Consider the following 26,433-nt stretch of genomic DNA (forward strand, 5'->3'; position numbering starts at 1 on the left):
AAATTGGTGCCCTTGAGGCAGTGATAGATTTACTTTTCAGTAACATTTCTGAAGTACAACACTATTGTTTCATGCAGTTAATCAATAGAGGAAGCTGTTCAGCGTATGTTCCACAGCTTACACCAGCATTTTCATCACTGAGATAATCGCTTTAGAAAACAACATCATTTCTGACCCTTCCTTGAGGCATGTTTTTTTCCTGTAAATTATTGTGTGTTGAATGGCCGTATTACAGACATATGAACACATTAAGGTCCTACTGAGTCTGAGAGATTAACTTCCTCTATGGCAACAAAAGCTACAGAATATTAACCACAGGAGCTGAGCACAAGCGACATCAGCTAAAAATGATTCAAAATGCGTTTGAGAAATCACACAGAGAAGCTAAAAGCCTAATTAAGCTTGGTATCACAGGCGTTTCAAGAGGCTCTTGCTGGGAAAAATCTTACAAATGTATCGAGTGATTACATGTTTGGGAGTTGCCAAAGGAGAAATTGAGCGAGGAAAGTGATTCTGATAAAAAAAAGAAAATAGGTTGTGTGTTTTCAATCAGGTCTTAAGGCTGAGAGCCTAGAGGTTGTCCAAGTCACAATTACTGCACTCTGTCAAGGACAAGGGCACAAACCAAAGAGAGTAAGAGTAATGGCTCCGCACCAACTTTGGTGTTCTTCTGCCAGAGTGGATTGAATTATTATGTTTCATAAAAGTTTAATGGGAATTCAGCCAGCCTAATATATAAAAGCAGGGCTGCAAGACTAAGCCTCTGTGCTTCGGTCCTTCCTTTATAGCTCTCTGCTCTCTGTACCTACTGAGACAGGATTACTGGGCAGGACGCTGCCAAACAAACAGCTGAGTGGACACAATGTTGCATGGTTTGGATTTTGACTCACTGGCTGAGGCGCATTAAATCACGTAGCAAATCACATTAAGACAAACATAAGCACATCTTTCAGTGCTGGCGTTTATCTCTACCGCAATCACCCTTAGCTGAAACTTTTGCACTGCTTTTCCCCATTACACTGCTGAGCAGTGTAATTTAGTGTGTGTGTGTGTTTAGTGCAGGTCCATTATTTCCTGGGTTTACAGGAGTATATGAATATATGCCTATAAATAACTGCATATATTGTTTTTGTTTATATATCATCTCAAGTATCTCTTAAGTATGTGATGTATGTTTTGTAGCATGAAGGGACAACAGCTTTCATTGTGTTCTGCTACCCTGTGTTGTGGACAGATACAAAATTGATCTTGTGGTTAAAAATTCCACATACTACAGTATTATTCGAAAGTGCATCTCTGCAATTCTTAAACCTTTTCATATATTAATACATTTCCTTTTTCACTTGAGCTTTTGTAAAATGAAAAATCTAACAATCTCACTATAAAGGAAGGAATCTCTGTCTATCTGTCTGGTTTTCTTCAATATCTTCGATTGAATTATTCAGCCGATCGACTTGGATTGCTGACAACCCACGAGAGTGCAGTGTTGACTTTGATGCTATTGGGCCAGATGGTGATGCTGTAATAACAAAAATAACGTTTGGGCTGTAACTTTTGTAACTGTGAATCACAGATTCAGAATTCTTTTCTCATGGCCATTTGTGTCTAGATCGATTTTCTGCCGTTCTGGATTGTGTCCAATGGTCAGTGGTATTAACTTCCTGTAAAGCTGTCACCAGCACTCATGTCACACAATACAGGTCATTTGGCTGTAAAAAAGTTGTCAGTGAACACACAAAAATGAAGCTGGCCTATCACTATCAAAATAGCTCAGTGGATAAACAAGTCCTAATGGTACTTACATACTTTGCTGCAAACACTGCAGCTTCGACCTTGTGACACTGCTCATAGCTATATCTCAGTGTGAGTGTTACATTCATGCTGTATACAGAGGCTAAAAACAATACATGCTTTGTCCTGGATCTGTGGATCTGTGTGCAAACTCATTTTAATAACAACCAGTGAAAAGCCTGAATGTCAGCGATGATACTGGGTGCCCAAGGCCACAAGTGTTGTAGGTTGACAACCGCTTAATGAGTACCTTGTGGAATTTGCTTTGTAAAAAATTCTGTTTTTTGCATTTGTATTTTATCAAAAACAATTCATTTTTTACATGACCTTACTATCATCTTCTTTACCTCTTTTATTGTCACATGATCTCCAGCGGTTCGAATGTCCAAATACATTTTGAGTTAGTGTAACTTTTACAGACAACACAACATATGGTCATTTCTGTATTCCCCTGTGGGCGTCTTTGGCAATTCTTTACACAATTGCTTTTCTGTCTGGCCTGACTCCTGGTGTGCTTCATTTACATTCAGAGGCAGGCAGTCCTAATTTAACCTAAGGCATGGTGGCTAGCTATTCCAGTAGCTACAAGACACAGTGTCTTTTGTGGTGTTATTGCAATTTATTTATAGCATGTCACTGTCATGTGAAAACATGTGACAATTTTCTGTTGCCTTCATACAGTATGTATTCTCAAAGTTAAGCATGTGCAAGGTTTGTAAAGCTTGTGACAAGGAAACAATACGATAAACTTTACAGCATTACAACTTTTCTTTTTTAACTTCCAGTATACAGAGAGGAGAAGTCTCATTTTTACAAATGGATAGCACAGACTATTACAATATAAAGCTGTTAACAACTGTAAAGCCCAACAACACATGCACATTCTCTAGATGGCTGAACACCTTGCATGATCCCCAAGAGTGCACTTATCTTCAGCCTTGTTTCCATGATTAATGCTTTTACCAGTAGAGTGAATACAGGGGTAAACTTTGTAAGCCGGGGGCACAGACTGTCGTTTTCGATGTTTCTCTAAAAGTCGCAGTCAGCAGACTACATTGCCCAAACATCTAAAATGTCCAAATGTAAACTTCTTTTCAAAAGCTGTGAAATGCAGGTTTCTCTAGCACAGAGATCAACAATGCAGGAGCTATTCTATTACAAAATATCAGAAACCATTCCAGTTTTGAGTGTGTGCTAAAGTCTGGTGCGTTTCTGCCGCAGAATCAGCAATGTTTTCACATGAAATACTCTAAACCATTTACATGAATTATATCTAAATACAGTGTAACATACAGGAGTAGAGGAGATGCTCATATAGCATGTGTCAAAAAGGAAATGGTCCCATAACTTCTCATTGTGCCTGTGTTCATATTGCACAACAGTGACTTTGCATCTGGGACATAGAAAATTATTTTCTCTGTAAATTGCTCTTATAGAATTGTATAAGTTATACGGCGGTTACTATACAGCTGGAATATTGGAACACAAGGCTGAAATTACTGAAAAACACACAAGAAATTCACATTCACATTCAAGAAAAAATATATAAATATACTGCAATTATATACTGTGCTGTTCCTGTGTGGCCACATTCAGAGGAAAAAAGGAAAAGAGGTAGCAGGCATCACAAGAAGCCAGTGAAAATATACAATGACAACAGATGTTCAACAGCGTCTCTTATTCATCCATCCATCCAGTCTGTGGCTGCGGTCATGTAAAGCAAGCTTGGATCTCTATTTTGCCACCTTCGCACTTTGCCTGTTCGATGGTTTTACAATACTCTTCAAATGGGCTTTTAAACTCAAAAACGCATCAATCTACAACATGGCAATGGCAACACCAGAGTCATAGTGTCCCTTCATCTGAGTTATTCTGGCAGCTAGCATGAGCAGCAGGCCAGTGGCCACCTCAAGGCTGTAGGAGAGCCAGGCTATGGCCAACGACCAGCCGAAGGACACATCCACATAGGCGAGGTTCTCCGGGGACACAACTTGCTGGAACTCCTCCATGGCCTGGTTGGAGTATTTGATGTAGACGCTGAGCCCAGTCAGGGTAAAGAGACCTGATGAAACACACAGATGGCACCACTGGAAAAACAAAACTGTCCAGATTTTTACACGTTCCCTTGTGCCTGTAACATGGAAACATGGATCCATCTTGAGGCTTGAATGGATTCTCTCGGCATGAGGCCCTTGAGTTGCTATAATGCCAAATGCATCAAATTTGATACAAGCATTTCTGAGACCTATTGCATCACCTTATGGTAAAAACTTCACTCAAAACCCTCTTGTACCCAATCTGATACTTGTCTTCCACCCCCTGGTGGATACCTTTATCACTACAACAATTCAAACACAGTACATGGGACAATCCAAGATGGACACCTTCAGATAGTTCCCAACTCACTGGATCAAGACTTAACACTTAATCTGTTGAAGCAAGTTATAATTACATATTTTTTGCATTTTAGTATGTAGTAAAATTGTGTATAAAACTTGTGTTAAATTTGATACTTGGTAGTAAATCCCTCAATTGTCATTATCTTTCTTTTCTTGGTGCAATATGCATTATATTGAAGATTGTGTATCATAAAAATGTTTTTATCAATCAATTACACAAATTACAGATTGAAATGTTATATTTACAACAGATAATTGCACTCAAATTGATAAACCTATATTTCTTACTTTAGAAATGGGGATTCAAAATGTGGGGACGTGCAGGACAGAGTGGTTTCCTGTATGACTTTGATGTTTGTCAAGGGGCAACAGATCCAGACAAGGAAAGGTCTGAGGTTAGTGTGAGTGGAGATGTTGTTCTCAAATTGACATCAACCCTTCCTGCAGGGAAGAACCACAAAGTATTCGCAGACAACTATTTTACATCACTCCCACTGTTAGAACACCTGCGGCAGAGAGGGATATACTACATTGGCACCATCAGGATGAACAGGGTACCCAACTGCAGCATGAAGGATGAAAAAGACCTGAGGAAACAGGGAAGAGGGTCCATGGATTACAGAGTCAACCAAAACAATGTGATAGTTGTAAGGTGGTGTGACAACAAACCCGTCAACCTGGTGTCCTCTTTTGTTGGCATCACTCCCCAAGACCATGTGAAACCTATAACAGATTCATGGGGGGTGTGGATCTTTTGGATATGCTGTCTGCCCTGTACAAATACAGCTTCAAAACCAGAAGATGGTACTTGTATATCTGGTGGCATAGTGTCACAGTGGCACTCATCAATGTTTGGTCCCTGTACCGACGAGACCTGAAGGCACTGCACCTAGAAAAAAACACCATGCCACTGAGAAGATTTCAGGCATCAGTTGGCTTTTCCCTGGTAAGCGCAGGAAAAGCAAAAGTCAGGGTTGGCAGACCACTCTCTTCTCCACCAGTATCCCCTCCACCACACTCCCCACCAGCACAATCACCAACACCACCACCACAGAGGAGGTGGCGATCGACCAGTGTGCCTCCGGATGTGAGGAGGGATATGGTCAACCACTTCCCATCCTGGGAAAACAAACAACAAAGGTGCAAGCACTGCACAGGACACTTTTCCCATGTGCGCTGTGGAAAATGCAACGTCCATCTCTGCCTGAACAAGAACAGGAACTGTGCATAATAAAAGAAAAAGTCACTGAAAACAGTCACTGTTCTTGTTATCACCTTAACTGCTGTTTCCATGATTACCACTTGTCACAATAAAAGAAAGTTACTGGAAAAGGTAGCAGTTTGAAAAAGATAAGAGGCCGATGTTCTTGTTATATTGCCTGAACTGCTGTTTTCATGCCTACTACTGTTCATAATACAAGAAAAAGTTACTAGAAAAGGTAGCAGTTTGAAAAAAATAAGAGGCCAATGTTCTTTACAGCCTTAACTGCTGTTTTCATGCTTACCACTGTTCATAGTAAAAGAGAAAAGAAGAAAGAGGCCTAAAGAGGCTGATGTTTTTGCTGTATCGCCAGAACTGCATGTAATGCCCAATGTATCATTTACGATACAAATGGAAAAACCTATATGCAAATAATTTTTTTTTCAAATTTTGTGAAAGGGCCAAATAAAGGTTCCATTATTTCTGGGATCAGGCATTACAGGGTTAATCACACACCATAATCACAATGATGGATTACACTTGACCAGTTTACAGTGAAGTCATTAAGGTAATAATGCACTAATTACCAAATCAGTCTTTACCTATATAACAGTCTGGACATAACTCAATGAATTAGATAATTAGATAATAAAGACCCAAAGGGGACATATTATACAAAATGCACTTTTTAGTGGGTGTCTAGAGACCCCCAAACTATGAGAAAAGATCATCCTCTCTCTCTTTCTCCTGCTGCATCTTTCAGTAAATGTTTGTGACAACGCTCTGTTCAGATTTGACTGACTAACCTGAATCCTCCTTGTTATCCGCTATTGTTGTCATCTTGCCAGTGGTAGCTCTGGTAATACGATGTTGTAGATGCGAGCAAAGCACACAAATTATCCTGTTGTTGGCTGCAAAAACCTACACCACAATCCTCATGTTCTCCTGTGGAAAATGACGACCCAGCGGTTGTTTTGGATGAACCTGCGATGGAAATGTCCTCACAGCAACTGCAAAACGTGACTGTTGTATGCGTGTGTGTAACATTAGCTTACAGAGTGTGCAGAAAGAGGGCAGTATGCACAATATGAGAATGACCCTGAAACAACAATTACTGCAGAGGTGGGCAGAGTGTCACCTTAAATACAGATGAGTCACATTTACATGCACAATTTAGACTGACCTTTAGTGTGGCACCAGGGAATGCAGAGCAACTCCACATGGCAAAATCGTCTGATTCAATTAAGCTGTGTTAATTACTGATCATGTCATTGAGGTGGTATATCATTTGCATAGAAAGAAAGAAAGACAGAAAGAAAGTCCCTTTCGTGCAGGGCCTACAAATCATTTTCATATGGACTTAGGGTAAACATGTTAAATTAGTGATAATTAGGCTGGTAAAAGTTGGAGAAAATACCCACACTGATTGGTACAAGTACTCACGAACACAGTCTGCTTTACCAGCACCATTTTATGGAGTGAAGGTAGCTTTTAAAAACAACCTTGAATTGCAGTCAAAACTGTCCATGATGGAAATGTCAGTTTTGCCAGATCTCGTATTGACGGAGGCGCATCCAAAGTCTAAAGAGACCAGCTCATCACTGTTGCAGGGCGTGATGTGAGTGTTAAGAGTGGGATTTCAAAAACATGCAGCTCAACATAAAGCTTGTGTTTGGATATACGTCTCTAGCTCTCATACTAAAGTTTCAAACTCAGAAATGTAGTAACCTCTTGAAAATCCAGGGTATGTTGGCATGTTCAGAGGTTAATAAGAAGGGTTAGGTTAAGGGGGAAAAATCAGCAAAACAATACACTGAAGTCCATTACCCAATTTCCGTTGACCTAATATCAGCGGTGGTTTTGAGAGTGGACAAGCTTGCAGGTCTTTTGATGTAGAGATGTGAATAGAACATTTGTTCCAAAGCATGAAATTAACTCTTCTGTGGGGGACGAGAGCCTGGGCCTGTCAGCAGAGATGGTGGTGTGTATAATAAGACCTTCTATTACTGTGACGGATTCATGCATTCACCCTCAGCCATGCCCAAATTGCGATTCAGCTCTTTTCCTTTGATTTTGGACAGTGCACTCTTTGATGGATTTTGTATTTCGTGTGACTGCTCAACAGCTGTTCCCGTCACAGTAAAGGAAAAAAAAGCAATCTCCCTGTTCCTGTGTTGCTGATGGAAGTGTGGCCCTATAATGCTATTTAAGGCAGCTGCATGTCAGGCCGCTCTAATGTATAGAACAATCCTCGGGCATCTGTGGAGGTAGAGCGGTCATCCACCTGGTGTGTTTGAATGGTTAGTTTGATTGATGACTTAGCAGCCTGCCATCGATGTGTGAATGGTGTGTGAATGGTGTGTGAATGGTGTGTGAATGCGTGAATGCGCCTGTCATGATGAAATGATTTGAGGGGTCGAAAAGACCAGACGTGCATTATACAAATACAATCCATTTCTGCACAAAGAGGACTCCCCTGTGCCATCACAGAGGGTTTTGGACATTCATTTATATTTTTGAGCAGCTTTAGCCTGCTCACCAAAGTGTTTACAGTAAATTCTGAGGGGAACATGGATGTGTGTACTAAGGTTCATGGAAACCCCCGTTATTAAGCCAGCTCATGGTGGCGCTAGAGGAAAAAAAATCAGGAAGATTCAGCTTGTCGCCATCAGGAATGTTCAGCTCATGGCAATCCATCAAAAAGGTGTTGAGATATTTCTGTCTGGACCAAAGTGGACGTTGCCATCTATAGAGCCGCCTTTTAACAAGGCTAAAAAACTGTTCAGTAGTTTAGGAAGATGTTTGTTTATGATTTGACTGTCCATAATTATTGGGACAGAATTCTGTGAAAAAGGCCACAATATACTATACATATAATATACTATACAATTTTGTTGATATTTGATAAGGATACACTTTGAAAAACAGAAACAGAAAAAGAACCTAGTGATGATTGCAGAGGGACGCGTGGCTCAGTCAAGGACAAGCTCTTCATCATCAGCAATCACTCCACATGCTGTGACCAACACTGTTAATTATGTCCATATCTATGGTGGCAGTATTTGGCAGATTGGTGTCTACAATCATGTTCAGGCTAATCAGGAGCTAGCTTGTGCTGTGCTAAGAAATCACTGTCCTCAGTAGTGTTGGGAAAAGGAAGTCAAAACTCAAATTTAGCATATAGGAGTCCTTCTTCTCAGAGCAGCATGCCCGTCTCTCTCACAGTGCTGCGATAATTGTGTGAATGTCTAATAACAGTGTGACTCGACAGTTCATTTGAATGGGAGGTTGAATGCTCCCACAGAGATATTTCAAATGTAGCAGTGGATCCTACTGATAACAGTATTCTCCAGTCAACTGCAAAATATCAAATTTACCCAACACTAATCACTGTTTCCTCAATGGCCCTCAGTCTGCTCCATTATACTGCTAATATCTAAGAAGGCTAAAATGAGATTTTAGAAGTTGCCTTGGGCCACAAATGACAAGAGAGTGGATGAACTTGAATTTTCAAGGTTTTCCTGTGTAGTTAACACACACACACACACACACACACACAGTGGCACCTATATGTGAATGACTTTCTGCCCACACACTTTTTTCTGACATAACTGAGCAAAGCATTCGCTTCAGACCAGCCTACACGCAACGCGCACATAATTGCTACAGGAGAAACAGTAAAGGTCCTGTGTGGACTTACTGCAGAAGAGGAAGTAGGATGCTGATCCAGCCAGCAAGTTGGGACTGCTGGCCAACGAACTGACGAGCCCAAAAATCCAGCCAAACACCAGCAGGACCAGGCTGAGGGGCAACAGGATGACCACCACCCTGTGCAAGCCTGAAAACACACACACACACACACACACACACACACACACACACACACACACACGCACTTAGAAACACACAATGGTTACTGTGTCTAAAGATTTTAAAGGACAATGCTACTTACAGTGCCTGAGCTACATGTCAGTTGGATTTTAAAGACCTGCTGAGTACAACCATTTGCAAGAGCAGCTGAGATTTTCAGATTGATGTCTCCCATCCAGGGGGCCATTTCTTTTCATTTCTACTGTCCGTGGGGTGCATAAAGCAACTTGAAGGAGTGTGGGACTTGCTATTAAATAGCCTCAGCAAAAATGAACAACTCATTGTTGCGTTTCGTTGTCAGAGTGGCTGTTTTGGAAAACACAAGATCCTTTGCAATCACGTTTGCTTGTTGTTTGGCTTCTGAATTTGACAGCAAACTGTTCTTTGCTGAGTAGAAGGGAGCACACACACCACTTGCTGTATCTCTTTTGTGGTGAAGGGATTCAGATCTCCCAAAAAAAAACAGTTCAAGAGAAAAAAAGGTAAATTCCCACACGTGCTCATCACTTCTGCACTGATTTATTAAAAAAAGAATCTGTCGAAAGGACAATTCTCAAGACATATTAATCATGAAGTGACACAATACTTAAATACAGCCCATAATTACATAATGGTCCACAGCAGTGTTGGAGGTGTGTCCATGTTCCCATATGACAGCTCAGTTAATTAGACACAGCCCAAATTAACAGCATGCAAATACCACATGGGGTCCTGCAGCTTCAAATTCATACATGTATAAATACACAAAATATATAGATACCAAAACCCATTTTCAGAGGGACATGCCCGTCCGGAAAAAGGACACTAACCTAAAGGAAACCTTCCTGAAACCTGAAGCAGACCTGATTACTGAATTTGACACTCTGACACCATTGGGAATGAATGAGGACCTGGAGCTCAGGGTCTCCTGTGAAATGTTCTTTGATACAATCCAACTTACTGCCAGTATAGAAATAGTCTTTTTCTATTATGGTATAAACTTTATGCAGTAATGGACTTTTTTCACCTCTTGTTTTGGTTTGGTTGTTTTTGTTTTTCTGTTCTTTTTCGGGTGGACACGTCCTCCTAAAAATGGGTTTTGTTATCTATCATATTTTGTATATTTATACAACCCCAATGTGATATTTGTATCCTGTTAATCCAGGCTGTGTCTTATAAACATAACACCATTCATCTGAAAATGTGCTCATTAATAATGAAATAATTCATGACATTCATGATCACGGACACAACACTGACACAGCTCTGGACTATCATGAAATATGGGCTGTACTTAAGTAGTGTGACACTTTATGAGTGATTTGTCTTGAGAAGCGCTGAGCCTTGTTTAATAAATCAATGCGGAGGCAATACGTGTGTGCAGGGATCGATCGTTCTTCTTGAACAAACTGTTCCCTGTCAATGTAATTTCTTCAACAGGCAACTGTAAATTACTTTTGTCAAGATCCACTGACTTTTAAATCCACATTATTATCACCCCCTGTATCAACTGGTAAACAAAGCCACTCACCGAGACGGTGCCTCTCTGACTCTGACAGGCTGGACATATTTGCTGTGAAAGAAGGGATGACTGAGCTCCTGTTTGCTCCTGAAAATGTCAAGGGAAAAGGTCATACATGACAGGATGTGTGGACAGAGCTGTAAGACTTTGCAAAAAATTCCTACTGGAGACCAAACAATGGCATTTTTCATCCTAGAGCTGCACAAATAGTGACAGACACATGCAGAAATAGAATGCACTGCATGACTCAGTCAATGAGAGCTACTGACGATGTCTCTGATGTCTCTGATATCCTGACAGTTTTTTCACCAATGTCATGTGCATGTTCCACTTTTGCCAGTGTGACAGGTGAGCACATCTCAAAGAGCCTCAAACATGATGGTGTGTCATTATTTGGCTTTTACTGTGCAAATGGTGGATGGCACCACCAGCAAATTGGAGCTCAAGCTGAGCGGCCAGTGAGCAGATATTGCAGGTGTGTCCTTTAGAATCTCTCTGCAGCCTCCTGCATGTTCGCCTGCAGCTGCCAGCAGCGGCTCATGCAGATGTGGAGGATTGCAGTTGCTACAGTTATTACTTAGACAGGATATTAGATTATGGGTCTATTACAATATATCTGTGATTCCTCTGGGGTTCATTATACTCACTGGATGTAAGTTAATAACTCAGCACACAGCTGTCTCTGTCATTTATTTCTCCAAGTTAAAAGCACCGGAATGTCACCTCTTCTGAGCATCAGTGGCACAAAACTAAGATTCACTGTGTGCGCTTTATTTTAGTTCTCTGTCGCCCTCAGAGTGGAGTGATGTGGAATAAATCGAGGCAAATGTGCTTGTGCCGCTGCTGCTGACAAAAACCACAGTAAGACAGCAACACCAGAGACCGGGAGATCCATGAACAATGTATGAGCAAAGTCAGATTGCACAACAGTGTTGATGCCACACGATAAAAAGATGCCCCCACGATGAGATAAAGTTATTATTGAACCCTCTGAATCAAAGCTCATACTAACATCGGACTCTAACACAGCACACATCCAGGCCTGAGTTGAGCAGACATACCTTCATTAATTCTCCACAGTCCAGAGTGTGAACTCAGGTCATCTGCACCTGTGTGGCTGGGTTTATTCACATCGATGATGTACCAGTAATCAGTCCCAATGGCCACAACAAGGAGGCTAAAACTGAGCAGACATGTAAACCCAGCAGTGAGGACCACCAATCCGTACCTCATTGTAAAGGCTACAGTCCGTTACCCAAATAACCTGTGAAGTGTTCAGATTTTTCAACACTGCAGCGACGCTCCAAGATGTGCGATGCGTAAAAGCTCTCCAGCTCGATCCATCCCTGTGAGGAGCTGTTTCTCCATGGCTCCCACGGTCCTAAACATGTAGTTTATGGTGGAAACTGAGAAAAAAAAAAAAAAAACAGATTCCATGAAGCGATTCCAGATAAGTTTCAGGAAAAAAACAGACAAATGAGAGCAGAGAGATGCGCCTGTCTTGGCACCAGCTGTGCACAGTGTCACACTGGTCTGGACTGACAGCGGCAGCAGCGCTCCAGGTTTGATCCACAGAGAGTCAAGTTAAGAGAATAAGATAACACACTTCCGGGGAGGGAATTCCAAAATAAAAGCCAGACTCGAGGGATGTTGTCGAGGTGCTTTAAATTGATTTCTGGTGATCCGTCCACAGTTTCGTTACATGGGATCTATTTTAGTGACGGGAATTTCTGTCGCTCATGTTTCTCACCTTGTCTCTCAACAACAAACAACAAACAAATCGGCTCTGGATCAGGAGCCGGCTCTAAGAACCGGATCGTTCGCGACCGACACATCACTAATCTATTTGACTCTAAGTGTAAATCAGTCCAGATGCCTGTACGATAACTCTACTGACCCCACCACTTTTTTACCTTTCTTACTTTCTCACTTACATGATGGCGAGAATGTGAGTTATTTCTACATGCTATAAAGCTCGGAGCAACTTAAAGAACCTCTGTGAACATCAAATGTAGCTGTTACACCCTCCTGTACTTTGTGATCAGGCACCCAACCTTGCACCTACAATCCAGCACACCTGAGTTTGAAATGAAAGGGCGGCTCCTTGTGTTGCTTTGGTAGCTTTGTAAATCGTGGTGGACGTCGTTTACGTAAACAGTTGAAAAGAGGAATAACACAGTAATTTTCTTATGAGGAACAGTGAGGTGAAAGTGTGCAGAGGCGCAGTGATGCTGAACTATCTGATCTCTGAGGTTGGTACATCTGAACCCACGCTGATGACGTTAAGCTTTTGTGTTACTTACCCACGAAAAAACAAGGAATTTTATTGTCAGAATGCAAATAAATCATCGCAAACAGATAAATATTAAATGCAACTAGATGCATTCACATAATAGAAGGCTAATAGAGGCACCATTGGCAACATTTAACAACCTGGACTGTGTGGATCTATAGTGTGGGTCTGTCTATCAGCCTTACACAGTGGGACACATTTTTCTCCCCATTCTTCACTGTAAAACTGGCCAAGCTCACTCAAGTGCCATGGGAACCTTGACTGAAAAGCAATTTTCTTCTCCTGCCACAAATTCTCAGAAGGACTGAAGTCTTGTCTCTGGCTCGGCCACCGTTCCATGATACCTTGAAGTATGTTGGGTGTTGTGGTCTCACTGGGAAATAAATCTAACAAGCTCTCTTGCAGACTGCTGCAGGTTTTTGCTCGTTCTGTGTGTTTGCGAGACAGTCCTGCTGCAGCTGTGTTTTTGACATTTCACTTTGCAGAAATATATGGGCAGTCTTTTGATGTGAAAGGAAATATGAGCAGGAGATTCCAGCATGTAACCTGTACCTGTATTTGCTATTCGTGGGCAAATTTTTTTTTCCAGTTTGAGTAAAATTGAAGCGTGACTTAACTGTCTGCACTGCAGTCACTTATTCACAATGCCTGATGTGGTATATTAGTATTATATTATCTTTGTAGTACTTGTTGGCTGGTTAAAAGTGGTGCCTTGGTTGCATATTTTGTTTATTTGTGTGAAACAGTGATGATTGTGAGATGCAGGTCAAATTTCCGAAGACTAATCTAATAATAAATTAACTTCAAACTTTAAAACGAACCAGTTCTCTGCTCAGCACAGTTAGTCATGTGGAAAATAAAATAACCAAGTATCTACTTCAGAACTGTCGTACATAAATCACGGTTTTCCACTCTCCTTCCCTAAAAGTGTAGCTACAGACAGACATAACCAAGCTGTCTCCATACAGGCTGGCTGTGTTAGTCAGAGACTGGTAGACAAAAATTACTTCTGGTATGACGCGTTCTGCACCTGACGATGGCCATTTTGAGAAAGAGGCTGCGCTTTATACATTTACATCAGACATCGAGGAGCAAGGGAACAATGAATCTGTCAAATGTGGGAAATGAAGTTCTTGATCGCTGCAGTTCTCCGAGGTATCAGAATGTGTTTAGTCTGTTTTGAAGCTTAATTGTCTTTCAGTTATTTTTCTGCAGATGCGTCTGCTGTGACGTGGAGGTCAGTTCCAAACTGCAATAACTAAACCATGCTTTGAAATAGGATTGATTACTAAATTTCTGTAGATATAATCTAATTCATAGACAGCCTTTATCAGATCAATGCTGTCTGTGCTTTTAAATTCTTCTTTTTTTTTTTTAATGTATCTATTGATTAATCTATCTATCTATAGATTAATTATCACGAAGTTAAAATATGGATGACAGATTAAAAAGGGATAAGACCACTTAATTGTGATTGATCGTTATGTGTTTAATTCAAACATAATTTCAGCTCCTGATGTTGTTTAACCAGAGATTGATGTCTCATAAACACAATGGTGGGTTTATATTATTTTTATTCATTTTGTTGCACACAACACAAGCTTTATTTAAAAAAAAAAAAAAAAAAAAGCAGTATTCATTATCTACCAATGTGTTGCACTATCTCAAGGAACACGTGTTGTTTTCATTGGGCTTTGATTGTTGCATACATTAACAGCAGAGGTAATTAATAATCAAACAGATTGCCTGATCGCCAGCATCCGCTACATATTAGAGATACAATCGCTGTACTACAAATGCAGCGATTTTACTTTTACTAAGAAAATTTACACAACAATTCCAAATATATAGGCCTCCCTGCATCTGTGAACTCTTATTTGCAAACTGTTTAGAATTGCTCAGCTGCCGCGATGGGCAGAAAGCAGCAGAGAATGGCCATGGTGGGTTAGTTAATTATTTAATCTTCTGAAGTGCTCTAGATGTGTTTTTCACCGAGAACAGTGATGCTCAAAGTGCGGCTCAAGGGCCAAAGGCGGCACTCACAAGCATTCTATGCAGCCCCTGAAGGTGTCGTGAAATGCATTATGGTTTAATCATCCTCGGTCTTCAATTCTTGATACTTCGACCAGCGCTTTCAATATCATCAGCATGCGTCATAAGACTCTTGGAGATGGAACCAAACAGCAAGACACTGGAGACCCGAGGGAATCTGCACCATAAATCTAACAAGCAGGAGAATTCATGCTGATGTATTAACAGATTCATAATCGTTGTGGCTAACTAATAATAGTAATTCCTTATTGTGATATATCATGAGCTGCTATAGCTGCCAAAGTGAAAATCTCTTATTTCTGCAACTGAAATCATCCAGCCACACATTCATTTCCAGTTCCATACACATATTACAAATGCCCATATATGGTGTGGTCAAACTGGTAGACATGTTGTTAGAGTTTTGTCATGTATGCTGGTATTATCTGAGCCTCTGTTTGCATGTTGTGTTACAACAGTGGCTTTCAGTGAAGCGTCGCTAACATTACAAAATTCTCAAGCAAATTATGCTGCGACGCATTTTGTAGCTCACTAAATCTGTTCTGTTTTTGCAGATTCATTACAAAAATGAAGAAAAGAAGAAATTGACTGAGCCACGTTATATCCAAGCTGTGGAAGACGGTCTGAAAATGGGAGAGCAGCGTAATGAACCAACCGGGCATCAGAGGGTAGGAAAAGCAGAAATGTAACCTCTTCATGGTTCTAATAACAGAACCAGCTCTTTCTCAGTGTTCCTCTCTTTACCCTGGAAACTAACTCTGGGTTGCCAGGTTTATCTGGCCACTTGTGTCTTTCCAGGTAATCTGCCTCAGTATTAGCTGGTCAGTGTTAAATGGCATCGTAGTTTAAGGTGTTTGGTGTATTTTTCTTTCTCTCTGGATACAATTTTGTTGGTCCAGAGCCTCATGACACACCACACTCACTGGAAGGACTTGTCTCCATTTTCTTCTGTATGTTTCTTTGTAATGGTTAGAGCTGGGCTCATTGGCTTTAAGGTGTCTGTAGGATTTTATTGCTCTTTTTTGTCTTTCCCAATTAGAAAATGGGAATTGGTTTGTTTCAGCTCTGCATCAGCTGTCTCTCATGTCTCTGAGGACTCCCAGCTCTGTTCTTAACAATTTCTGTTTGCAAGCTTTCAGTCAGCTGTGTGTTTTGTCATGATGTCCCCACACAACACTAATATATAAAAACACTGATGCAGTGATGATATGAATATTCATTGCCATGTTCAGGTTGGTATATGTAGGTGTTGATCGCTATATATATTGATCGGCTCATAAATGTAATTTGTTTTCCTTATATAGATATGTTATGTGTATGTTCAATCTCAGTGGATCCCAGTAAAACTCTATTTGTATTTTGCTGACATTTCTGGAACAACGGTCTTGCCCTTTTCCAGATTCACTGCCAAGCCCCAGCTCTGAGGCACAATATCTGTAAAATGCAGCTGTTTTTGTAATGCTTCTTTAGATTTGGCCAGCAACATTAGATAACGAGCAAACAGAAGTGATTTACCGAGAGTATCCACCTGACGGAGATTGGGGATATCTGAGGGCTAAAGGTTTTGTTTGTTTGCTAATCTGGCTTTTGCCAACGGATCCTGCAGAACGACTTGCCCAGTTTAATTTCCAGATTTAAAGATTGCTGTGGTCTTCGCCATCAGTGTTTCCGGTACTGAGAAAAAAAAGGTGTAGAAAGCTTTCTGTGGCCACTGAGGTGTCCGAGTGAATGATTGAGTCAGTTTCGTTTGGTACTCAGGACTTGGTAGTGTTAAAACGGCTTACTAGATCTCTGTAGCCTTGAGGTGAAATTAGCCGCTGCTTGTATAATATACCAGAATATCTAAATGAACTGCCAGTGCTTGAGTTGCATTGTGGCACTTGGATTTGACATGGAAAAATCCATAAAATGAATTGAAATTTTGGTTTCTACGCTTTGACTCTTCCCATCTCACTCTGAGAAGATGTCATTTTGAGAGACATAAAAAACAGTCTACTTCCACAGTGCAACTGCATGATGCGTGAAGGAGTTTGGCTGAATTTAAAAGTGATTTGCATGAAAGATTTGTGTGTCTAGCCAATCTTTTCAAACAAGCACATTTTGCCTTTAATCCAAAGGAAGTCAGAATTAGATTGCTGTCTAGTGTTTGCCTTTTTTAACCTCCTTGGTGGTCATCAAAAAAACTCATTTTGGTATTGTTTAACCAGAACAGCCCTGGCTGCATGAAGGCAAACCTAGCCAGTGTTGCAGTACACCACACAGAGGAAGAGAATAGTGTCTGTAATGCGTATTTACCTCTAGTCATCTATTCTCACCACAGTTTTCTGGTTCTAATACAGACAAACAGGAGAAGAAACTCGGGTCAGACAGGGTGGCCCCTCTAACTGAAAATATTGTATTGAGTTCTTTTACATTTTGTTTGCAAATGATAAAATCTGTGATAAAATAAAATCTCCTCTCATAGTAGACACAGCACAATTAAAATGCTTTAAAGGCAAGTGATCTGTGAAAGCATATTCAGTTCAGTGAGTAGTGTGTAATCATCGGGCTGGTGAGCAGGCAGTTATGGGCTGTGATTCTCAAATAAAGCTTTTGCCAGAGTAATTATAGAATTAAACAAGAGGAGGCAAAGTGTCAGTGTAAAAAGTGTTGGGCTTAGAAAGTTTTGTGTGTGTGTGTGTGTGTGTGTGTGTTTCAGTTTCAGAGAGACAACTGAAACTCTCAGAAAAAAAAAAAAAAGTGGATTTGTTGTGGATGAATAGTTTAAACATTATAAAACCAGAAAACCCTGCAGAAGGTGACAGCTAGGAACCCGAAAAGCTTTCTATACATACTATGAAGTCATGTCTCGTTTTATTGATACCATACAAATATTGCTGGTTTCAAGTGACAGCTGATGTCAGTACCCGTGTTAAGCTTGGAGCCGTTAAAAGTCCTAACAGATGTAAGGAGGTTGCAGTTGCAGTGCCGTGGATCGCTAACAGATGTCTGTACTTGTCGTGACCGCAGCAGGAATCGTTACTTTCACAGCACTTGTCACTGACTATTACTGTAACAGCGAATGAATTGAGAGAGACACACTGCCACCCAGTGTAGTGAATGGGAAAAACATCTTAGTCATAGCTCTGCCTTTTATTTATTGATGCATGCTGATGAGGTTACCATATTTTTTTTGAATTATGTTCTTGACAAAGTAAAGGCCATTTACCTAATGTACTATTTATTTATCAATTATTAACCAGTCATCAGTTACGGCTTCTCCTACTATATCAACGTTTGCACCGTGATAAAAGGCTTATTTTTTTAGATATAACAACCATATTACTGAGCCCTAACTAATAATGATAAATAGACCTTTTTACACACAGCAGTAGAAGCACAGGTGATGATAATTTTCCTAATGGCTGGATTAAAAAATGTAGCTGCTTCAGTTTCGGGCTAATGGTATTGTGCATGCTGCTTTACTGTCCCACAGTCACGGCTCAAGTATCCATCCAAATGTGATTTTACCCAAATTTCCAGGAAATGAACAGCTGGTGGATCTAATTCTCCTGTTGGGTGTCATTAAACCACGAGAGAGCAACGAGATGAAGAAGTAAAAGCTCAAACAGTGGAAAATCATCCAGACATTATTGAAATATGGCATTTATGTTTCTTTAATTTATTAATCTGAGGAACTTTACAGCCTCCTCATTGGTCCGCACAGATCTGATGTTTTCATCTGCAGCAACAGTAGAGCGGGGGCTTGAGTGACAAATCACGTGGGTGAGAGAGATATCGAAACTTATTTTCTTATTCCCACCACGTCCACTCAGGTTTATACTGTGCAAACTGAAAACTAACCAGCACCCGACCACCAACTCTACCATCTTACCAACTGAATCACACGTGTCTCTCATAGACGGCATACAGTTCTGGTATTGTCAAGTTTTTATTGTCGTCAACAGTTTCAAAAATCATGTCAGAAAACAAAGATAGTAAAACAACTAACATCTATGTATATTAAATACATTCTAAAATATGGCTGGAGGCTCTCTATCGAGCTGATACAGGATTCATAGGAGACCAACCCTTCTAGATCTTGCTTTCTAAAATGTTTCTCTATTAATTGCAACACATCACAAAACCATTTGTTTAGACATTACACTTGAACTACTGCAGATTTTATTGCTTCCTGAGAAATAACTGACAAAAACCTACAGGATACATTGTACATGTCTACAGGTTCAGGTTGTCCTCTGTGCTGCACACCAACATCTGGACCAATAAAGTCTGGGCAGCTTGCGCCCTTAGCGATCTGGGGCTGTCGGGAGTTTTTAATCATATCAGTACGTCATCTTAGAGATTGAATCAAAATGAAAAAAGCTCCTTTGTAAAGGGCAGTGCTGGCTAAGGGCATACTAGAGGCTACTGATTACGTTTTACAAAAGTAGTGTTTGGTAGGTCACTGCAAAATGGCTATTGCATCCAATCACAGACCGAGGAACATTTTGTGAAATACAGTTATTTGCTGTCATATCCAGAGTTGGCTGAGAAGATTCACATCAGTTTCATCTGACGTTCTGGGCTTAGCTATGCATAAAAACTGGAAGCAGAGGGGAGGCTGAAACATCATGTTTTCCAGCGTCTCCAGACCTGTCTGAAGGAGCGGCTGCTTAAACATCGGAGCTGTGTTTGACCAACAACCACAACAACCAAGTTGGTACAAATGGCGCTCATTTCACTAATTAAATTCATGGCATCGTCTCATCTGACTGGGCAAACAGATGGAAAACAAGCATTATTTTAAGATCTGTTCAAGATTTCCTTCTGCATAATGTTCTACCAGATGTTTTAGTCGTAAAGGCCTAATCACTTTTCTTATTCCACTTGTAAGCATTCCAGTAAATAATCTTTGATTTTTTTTTTTTTTTTTTTTTTTTAAAGATACCTGTTATCCAGATCCATTTTATTTTCTAATCTTGCCATCTAACTCTGAACATCAGAACAGGGCATAAAGGGCTATAGAGTACAGTATGTTTTAAGGCCCCTAGGCAGAACACTAGAAAAGCACTTTCTGAGTTCAAACCTGGTACATTAAAATGATGTATAGTCCATCAAATGCTTTAAAATGTGCTCTCCCTTTGGTTTCTTGCTTGTACCTGATATGGGTATGTGACATTTCTACTGATATGTTTTGTTCCTGAAGATGTGGGATGTCTGTAATTCTATATGTGTTATACATCTATCAAAACACGTATTTGCAGTGATCCTGAATTAAGTCTAAGTGTTTTTACATCACTCAGGATAGCAGAGGCGCCTGAGATGGTACAGTCTATTTGCTCCAGTCTACTTCATTTGCTTCATATTGTGCTTTTACGGAAGCTGTAAATTGTCCATTAAGATAAATGAAAACACCATTGGCACCAGCCATTTGCTGTCTTTGAAGACCACGGTGCATTACCTTGGTGCTTAGAGTGACATCAGTGACTGCTCTCATAGAGCATATCAAATGATCGTAATCATTTAAAAGCTGTAAACAAACGTGGTGGGGGTTTTGACAGAGATCAAGTAAGGTCCAGATAAACATAGTTGACTAGTTATCCAAGCCAAATGTGAATTTCATGTCTGTGCATGAATATCCCTGTTTTTGTAAATAAATCTAAGGATACCACTACACTAGTCTGTTTATTGTTCACTGATTTGCTGTTAGTGTGAATGTTGAATGTGTCCTTTACTGCCAGATTTGTATCTGTTTTCATAGATGGACAAATTGGCAAAGGTTTTTTTTTCCAGCTTTTGAAGATATTTAGTCCATTTAGCCAGTGGAGTTTAGCAGCAAGGCCAAACAGAAAATGTGTCAAAGGCAGCAACGCTTTTTGGTAAATTTCTTTCAGTTCAGACTTGGACTGATCAGTATGGCTGCCCCGATCAGTCAGACTGATCAGTATGACGGCCCTCAAAGATATGCGATTACTGTAGCTATATTGAACAAAGTGTGTCTGAAAGAACTGGACAGCCACTGCCGTACTCCTTATTTGTGAAATCGCACATTTTCACACAGTACGTGTTGTATGATGTTGGCATTGTCATTTGAAAGACAAAACATTTAACATTTAAAGGAAAAATCACACACATCCTCCTAAATTGTTCGCTGCTTCCCATTTTTAGAAAAACAAAAGACAAAACATGGTATCGGGCACCTGGCAACTAGTATAAAAACAGGCAGGAAAATGTTACCCAGTCAGTCCACTTCGTTTGAGCTAATGCACAGCTCCCTCTTTGAGGACCCTCATCGAAAGAGGTCAGTACTCCCAAAGAGAAGATGCATCAACAGTTGTACCATCCCCCATGAGCGTACCTCCCTGGTCTCCACGAAGGTACTTGCCATTAGAGCCCTTGATGGCGGCGCGTCCATGTTCCAGGAACTCAAGATAAAAGTCCTCTGGCTTCTCTCCATCTGAGCACACTAGGCCGCTGCTGGAGATGTACCAGAACTTTCCATTCCCACCTGCAGAGGGATGTTAATGGATTTAGTTTGAAGTAACAAGCGTGAATTTAGTCAATGCTAAACATCCACTAAATCAGAATATAGATATATTGATTGTTATTCAGTAATGTTGGATGAAAATACTGACTTTTTACATTGTAGGCGCCATCATTGAAGATCAGTGAGAAAATGTCATAGACGGATCGATTTGCGTTTAGAGTGTTGGAGTTCTTGTGGTGACACACAAAGCCGTTCTCTCCACAAAGGATCAACATAGGGCGGTTGATGAGCTTCATCAGGAATAATTCATCATCACCTGCAATAAAGGACAAATACGGATCATTCTGTGTCGTTCAGTGGCCCTTTTTTCTTTTTTTTTTTCTTAAGTGGCCTCCCTGAAATGACTTACCCACTGTATCACTGACTGCTGAGAGCTGCCCATTCTTCTTTGTACACACATACTTTCCATTACTTGCTTTGAGTGCCACCCTCTGTCCTCGCCACTCAATGTCAAACATTGTGTTGACCTCTCTAGGAACAAAGACATGGGATGGACAGATGGATTCAGGTAAGAGGTGTGTTAAAATACCGAAGAAAGCTTCTCTTTTACAGCTGTAAGCGCTACTTACACCTCTGTGGCAGTGGACTGGATCTCTCCGTGAGTCACAAGCGTCCAGTAGGATCCGCCGTTAGTCCTGAACATTGCTTTTTTGCTCTCCTTATCGATCTCCATCTGGAAGGTCTCCATGTCTGTCTCCACATCCTGATTGGCTGAAATACTTACTCCTAGTAATAAGGGAAGAAAAGACAGCCTTAGTAATTGTGCATTTCAATTTAGTTCAACAGAAATTATGACTCACTCTTCCATGCAGTTTACTCTCATAACCCGAAAGAGACTGCAAACATTTAATTACATCCATGCCGTCTCTGTTGTTGATGATACAGCGTGCTACCAGACTATGAATATCATATATCCACATTAAAACCTACCAAAACTCATTACATCTTATCATCTGATCAGAATCATTTTAGTTGCTTGATTTTGTGCATTAGTAGTCCTGGGCTCTAGCGACCTGACTGTTAAAGCTGTTATCAGCTGAAGGTGCCATAATGTGCCACACACATCTGTATGGTTCTTTGGTGTGGTGTAGCTTTGGGCCTCCTGAGGCACAGATGAGCCTCTAATTTGTTGTCTTCTATAATAATGCAACTGTCTAGGTGCAGTAACAATGCTAATGCTGATGCCTTTGATGACGCATTGACCAAATTCTCAGTGTTACAGTCACTGCTTTATGGCATTTAATCCTGTCACATCGTGCTTGACTGTAGCTAACAAGATGGCAGTGAATAGTTTCAAACACATTTTCTAATTACAATATCCATTAACTTTTAGTCTTTTGATATTTATCATTTAATGATACATTAATTTGATTAAATTCAGCTTTTAGGAGGATTTCCTCGTAGAATAAACAGGTGTTTTGGTCAGGTTGCATTGGAGAAGTGAATTATGCTGCAGGATTGGTTTTAGATGCTTTGCCCTTTTCCTCATCATGAAAATGTCATTGTTGGAATCAAATTTAAAGTTTTTAAAGGTTGACTGTTTCACAGTCAGAAGATTTTGGGAGAGGACTGCAGTAAACAATCAACCTGCTCACCACACAATCACCATGTGTGAGCTGTGGATGTTTCCACACCTTCTTTAGTGATCTTTTGCTCTTAAGTAAATTTCTTGTGATCAACACGTGGTCTGTTTGCATACAGTGCAAACACAACTGAGAAAGTAAAGCCAATACAGAATAGCCCTTCCTTCCAATAAGTTAGTTTGTGCCCTGTTCTCTTAACCCAAGTGCCTTACTTTCAGCCAATCTAGTGTTATATGCTTAATCCACATGTATTAACTCTGTCTCAAGAGGTGTGTCAGGTGGTGGAGAATACACAGACACACATAACTGAACTGTGTCTGCTGCAGTTCAAATTAGATGCCACTGAAATATCCTTCAACCTTTCTCTTAAGCCTGTTACAACCCTAATCCCCCGCAGTCACCCCTCCACCCTGCTCGTTCATTCGCTTGCTGTAATTCCCTGAGTGGTGAAATGCAAATCTGCACTGCAGGACCCACTAAGCAGCTTTCAGTGCCTTGTTCCTTAAAAAACGTGGAACTGCCACAAGGCCAAACACTACAGTTAAACATTAAATTCTTTGCCCTTTATTGTATGGATGGAGTGTCAGGTTGTTGAAATATTGCTTTGATAGTGACCTTTTTCCAATGGAGGAATTCATTCATAAGTGTAATGATGACTGAAGTCTGAAGTCAGAGCCTCATTCCTCAAAAGTGCTTTGTACAGATGCACGGTAGTTCATAACTACACCAGTGAAATTATCCTGCAGTTAGGCTCATAAGAGCTGTTAGCTGTTTTTATTTGAATTTGAAAGCTTTAAAAAGCTGCAACAGAAAACAGCTTGCTTTCTTGAATAATTCTACATGACAGCAGGTCACACAAGAGACCTCGTAAGTGATCAGTCTGATAAGGCCTGGCTGTAGCTCTTTTTCGCTGCCATCTCATCGCCACAGTGCCTGACTGTAAATCCACATAATTTGGAAAACTTCACTCCGTGGATGACAGAAAAGAATGGATAACTGCAAGGCTTAAAGGCCATTGCTGGTAATTGTCACCCACGGGGCACAGATCTGCCCGGGAGTCATTTGCACGCTGCTTAATCTTAAATGGACACACAGTGGAGATGACAAAGCCCATTACCACAATTACCTCACAGTATGGCTGTCAACCAGTCTGGATCCAGCATGTGGACAGGAAAAGCAGGGCTTTCTCTTGTTAGATAATGATAACGTTACTGGTTAGCTTTTTTGGTTACTGTAATGTAACTGAAAATGTTAGCCAGGCCATTTCAAGTTCATTTGAATCCCCCATTGCAGTGCAGAGTGATATTTGGATTCACGTTATGCCCGCAGCACCTGTATTACCGCTCCACTCAGCAATGTAATGTAGTCTTATTTGTCAAAAGGCACACCATGTGCTCCACTGCTACGTTATTTAGCCATTTTACACAGGCTAAGGCTAGACTCAGCTAAATCAGCTAAATGTCTGATCAGCTATTGTGATTCAGTTTTCTGAAGATTTCTCTGATTAAATGGAGAAATGCAGGGAACTGAATGCTCTAAAGGGACTTAATATAGACCCAAATGTGAGAGGACCACAGTGCCTATGACAAACTACGGAGGTAACAGAGACTGATTTGAGAAGGGTGTACAGTCTTTTTTCAAAACTATAATGTCATTGCTCTCTAAAGGATCTGACAATGGTCTCACTCACCATGTTAATACTGTGATAGAGTGCACTAGGACGTATAGCAGCTGCATAGTCATTGCAAAATCATAGTGGAGTAAATAGCAGTTTTACTCATTGCGTCAGAATCAGTGCTTTAACCATGATGTTACTCATTTATCATGTCCTCTTTCCTTAAGTGTGAACTCAGCATGCAGCCACTGAGAGTAATTCTAGCCACAGTTAGCTTACATGTTGTTTTCATGCCCATCAGTTACCACGAGGACACTTTCGCCTTACCTCATTTTGAAAAAAGTCCAACAATCCAATCCAAGTTTCTTTGACTTTCAACAATGAAAGTCATTTCATAGCAGTAATTTCGTTGAAGCTCCTCAATGCTTAACACTGAATTGGGAACATCATACTGCAAGTGCTGCACTTCAACCCATTTCTCTATAGAACTACTCTGGCTTGTTATCATTTCATAAGAAATAGATGTGATTATGTGAAAAACACTTTCCAGGCTGATTACCTTGCTTCACTGAGACAAATCTTTTATTGGCAGCTTGAAAAATTACTTGTGGATGACTCTCCTCGAGATCGAACAGCTCATCTTTTCCAGGCTTGGAGCATCGGCCAGATCTCAGCGTTCCTGTGGGACCCACTGGAGTCAGATATTTCCCATCACAATCCTTAAAGGCCAGCTTGCCAGATTTCAGCTCCAATGTGAAGCTGGTAGTGTTGGTGTTCTCCTTCACCAGTTTCCCATCATTTCTTAAGAAGCGGCCATCGCAGGTCTTCAAGCTGTACTTGCCATCCAGGTATACCAAGGTGACCAAGGAGTCCACTCCCCAGGGAATGTTGCTGTCCACTGAGATCTCTCCATCTGAAGCGGACAGATGGGCGTAGCGCTTTCGTGCCACACTGAGCAGGCTGGCCTGTGGATGTAAGGCCAAATGGACGGCCCACAGCTCTTGTTCCCCAATGGCTTGGGCAAAGCAGGACAGGTAGTCAGCTGAGCCTCCAAAGTAACGCAGGTAAGGCTCTGATTGCAGTGCCCAGCGACCATCAGATTGGGGCACAATAAGGAAACGGCATTCAGCGTCAGGGTTCTCTGCCCCACAAACGATCTTCCCATCTTTGTCAGAGGCCAGATAGCGTCCGAGGTGGCTGCGGAGGAACACCACTTGGCCATCTTGCTCGTCCTGCTCTAAGGTCCAAATCTGTTTCTTCTTCATGCTGACGCCTGAGGCATTCACCTTGAAGCCGAAGGCCTCAGCTGTCAGGTAGCGGTTCTCATAGTTGATGAGACCAAACTGCAACTTCAGGGCCCTGTTAATTCCGTTTGTGGGCATGCTTGACCAGGCCACACGTAAAGATTGCAAGTTAAGAGGTTTAGGACGAACAAGGGAAGGGGGATTGAGGAAAAGCAGGCATAAGACTAAAAATCAGAAATGAAATGCTTGAGTCCTCCTCTTTTCGTTCTCTCAAGTGGTAAATTAGCCTCCACTTATCTCCCTTGATGGATTGTTTAGCGTCCTTCCTTTTCCCGTCACTTTCTCTCCTTCCCCA

The 26,433-nt window shown here is 40.9% G+C and overlaps 2 protein-coding genes across 2 annotated transcripts; both read right to left on the minus strand.

Annotated features, from left to right (window-relative positions):
* Window positions 1-3,608: 3,608 nt before the first annotated feature.
* Window positions 3,609-11,995, minus strand: LOC139217301 (transmembrane protein 235). Its single transcript, XM_070848626.1, has 4 exons — window positions 11,824-11,995; window positions 10,772-10,849; window positions 9,092-9,229; window positions 3,609-3,853 (listed from the first exon to the last, which is right to left on the minus strand). The coding sequence occupies exons 1-4, from the start codon at window positions 11,993-11,995 to the stop codon at window positions 3,609-3,611; spliced, it is 633 nt and encodes a 210-aa protein (XP_070704727.1).
* Window positions 11,996-21,391: 9,396 nt separating this feature from the next.
* fscn2a (fascin actin-bundling protein 2a, retinal) lies at window positions 21,392-26,216 on the minus strand. Its single transcript, XM_070848480.1, has 5 exons — window positions 25,394-26,216; window positions 22,206-22,362; window positions 21,986-22,107; window positions 21,725-21,892; window positions 21,392-21,597 (listed from the first exon to the last, which is right to left on the minus strand). The coding sequence occupies exons 1-5, from the start codon at window positions 26,214-26,216 to the stop codon at window positions 21,392-21,394; spliced, it is 1,476 nt and encodes a 491-aa protein (XP_070704581.1).
* Between the last annotated feature and the right edge of the window lie 217 nt (window positions 26,217-26,433).

Source organism: Pempheris klunzingeri, chromosome 17 (genome assembly GCF_042242105.1).
Source record: "Pempheris klunzingeri isolate RE-2024b chromosome 17, fPemKlu1.hap1, whole genome shotgun sequence".
Classification (NCBI taxonomy): domain Eukaryota; kingdom Metazoa; phylum Chordata; class Actinopteri; order Acropomatiformes; family Pempheridae; genus Pempheris; species Pempheris klunzingeri.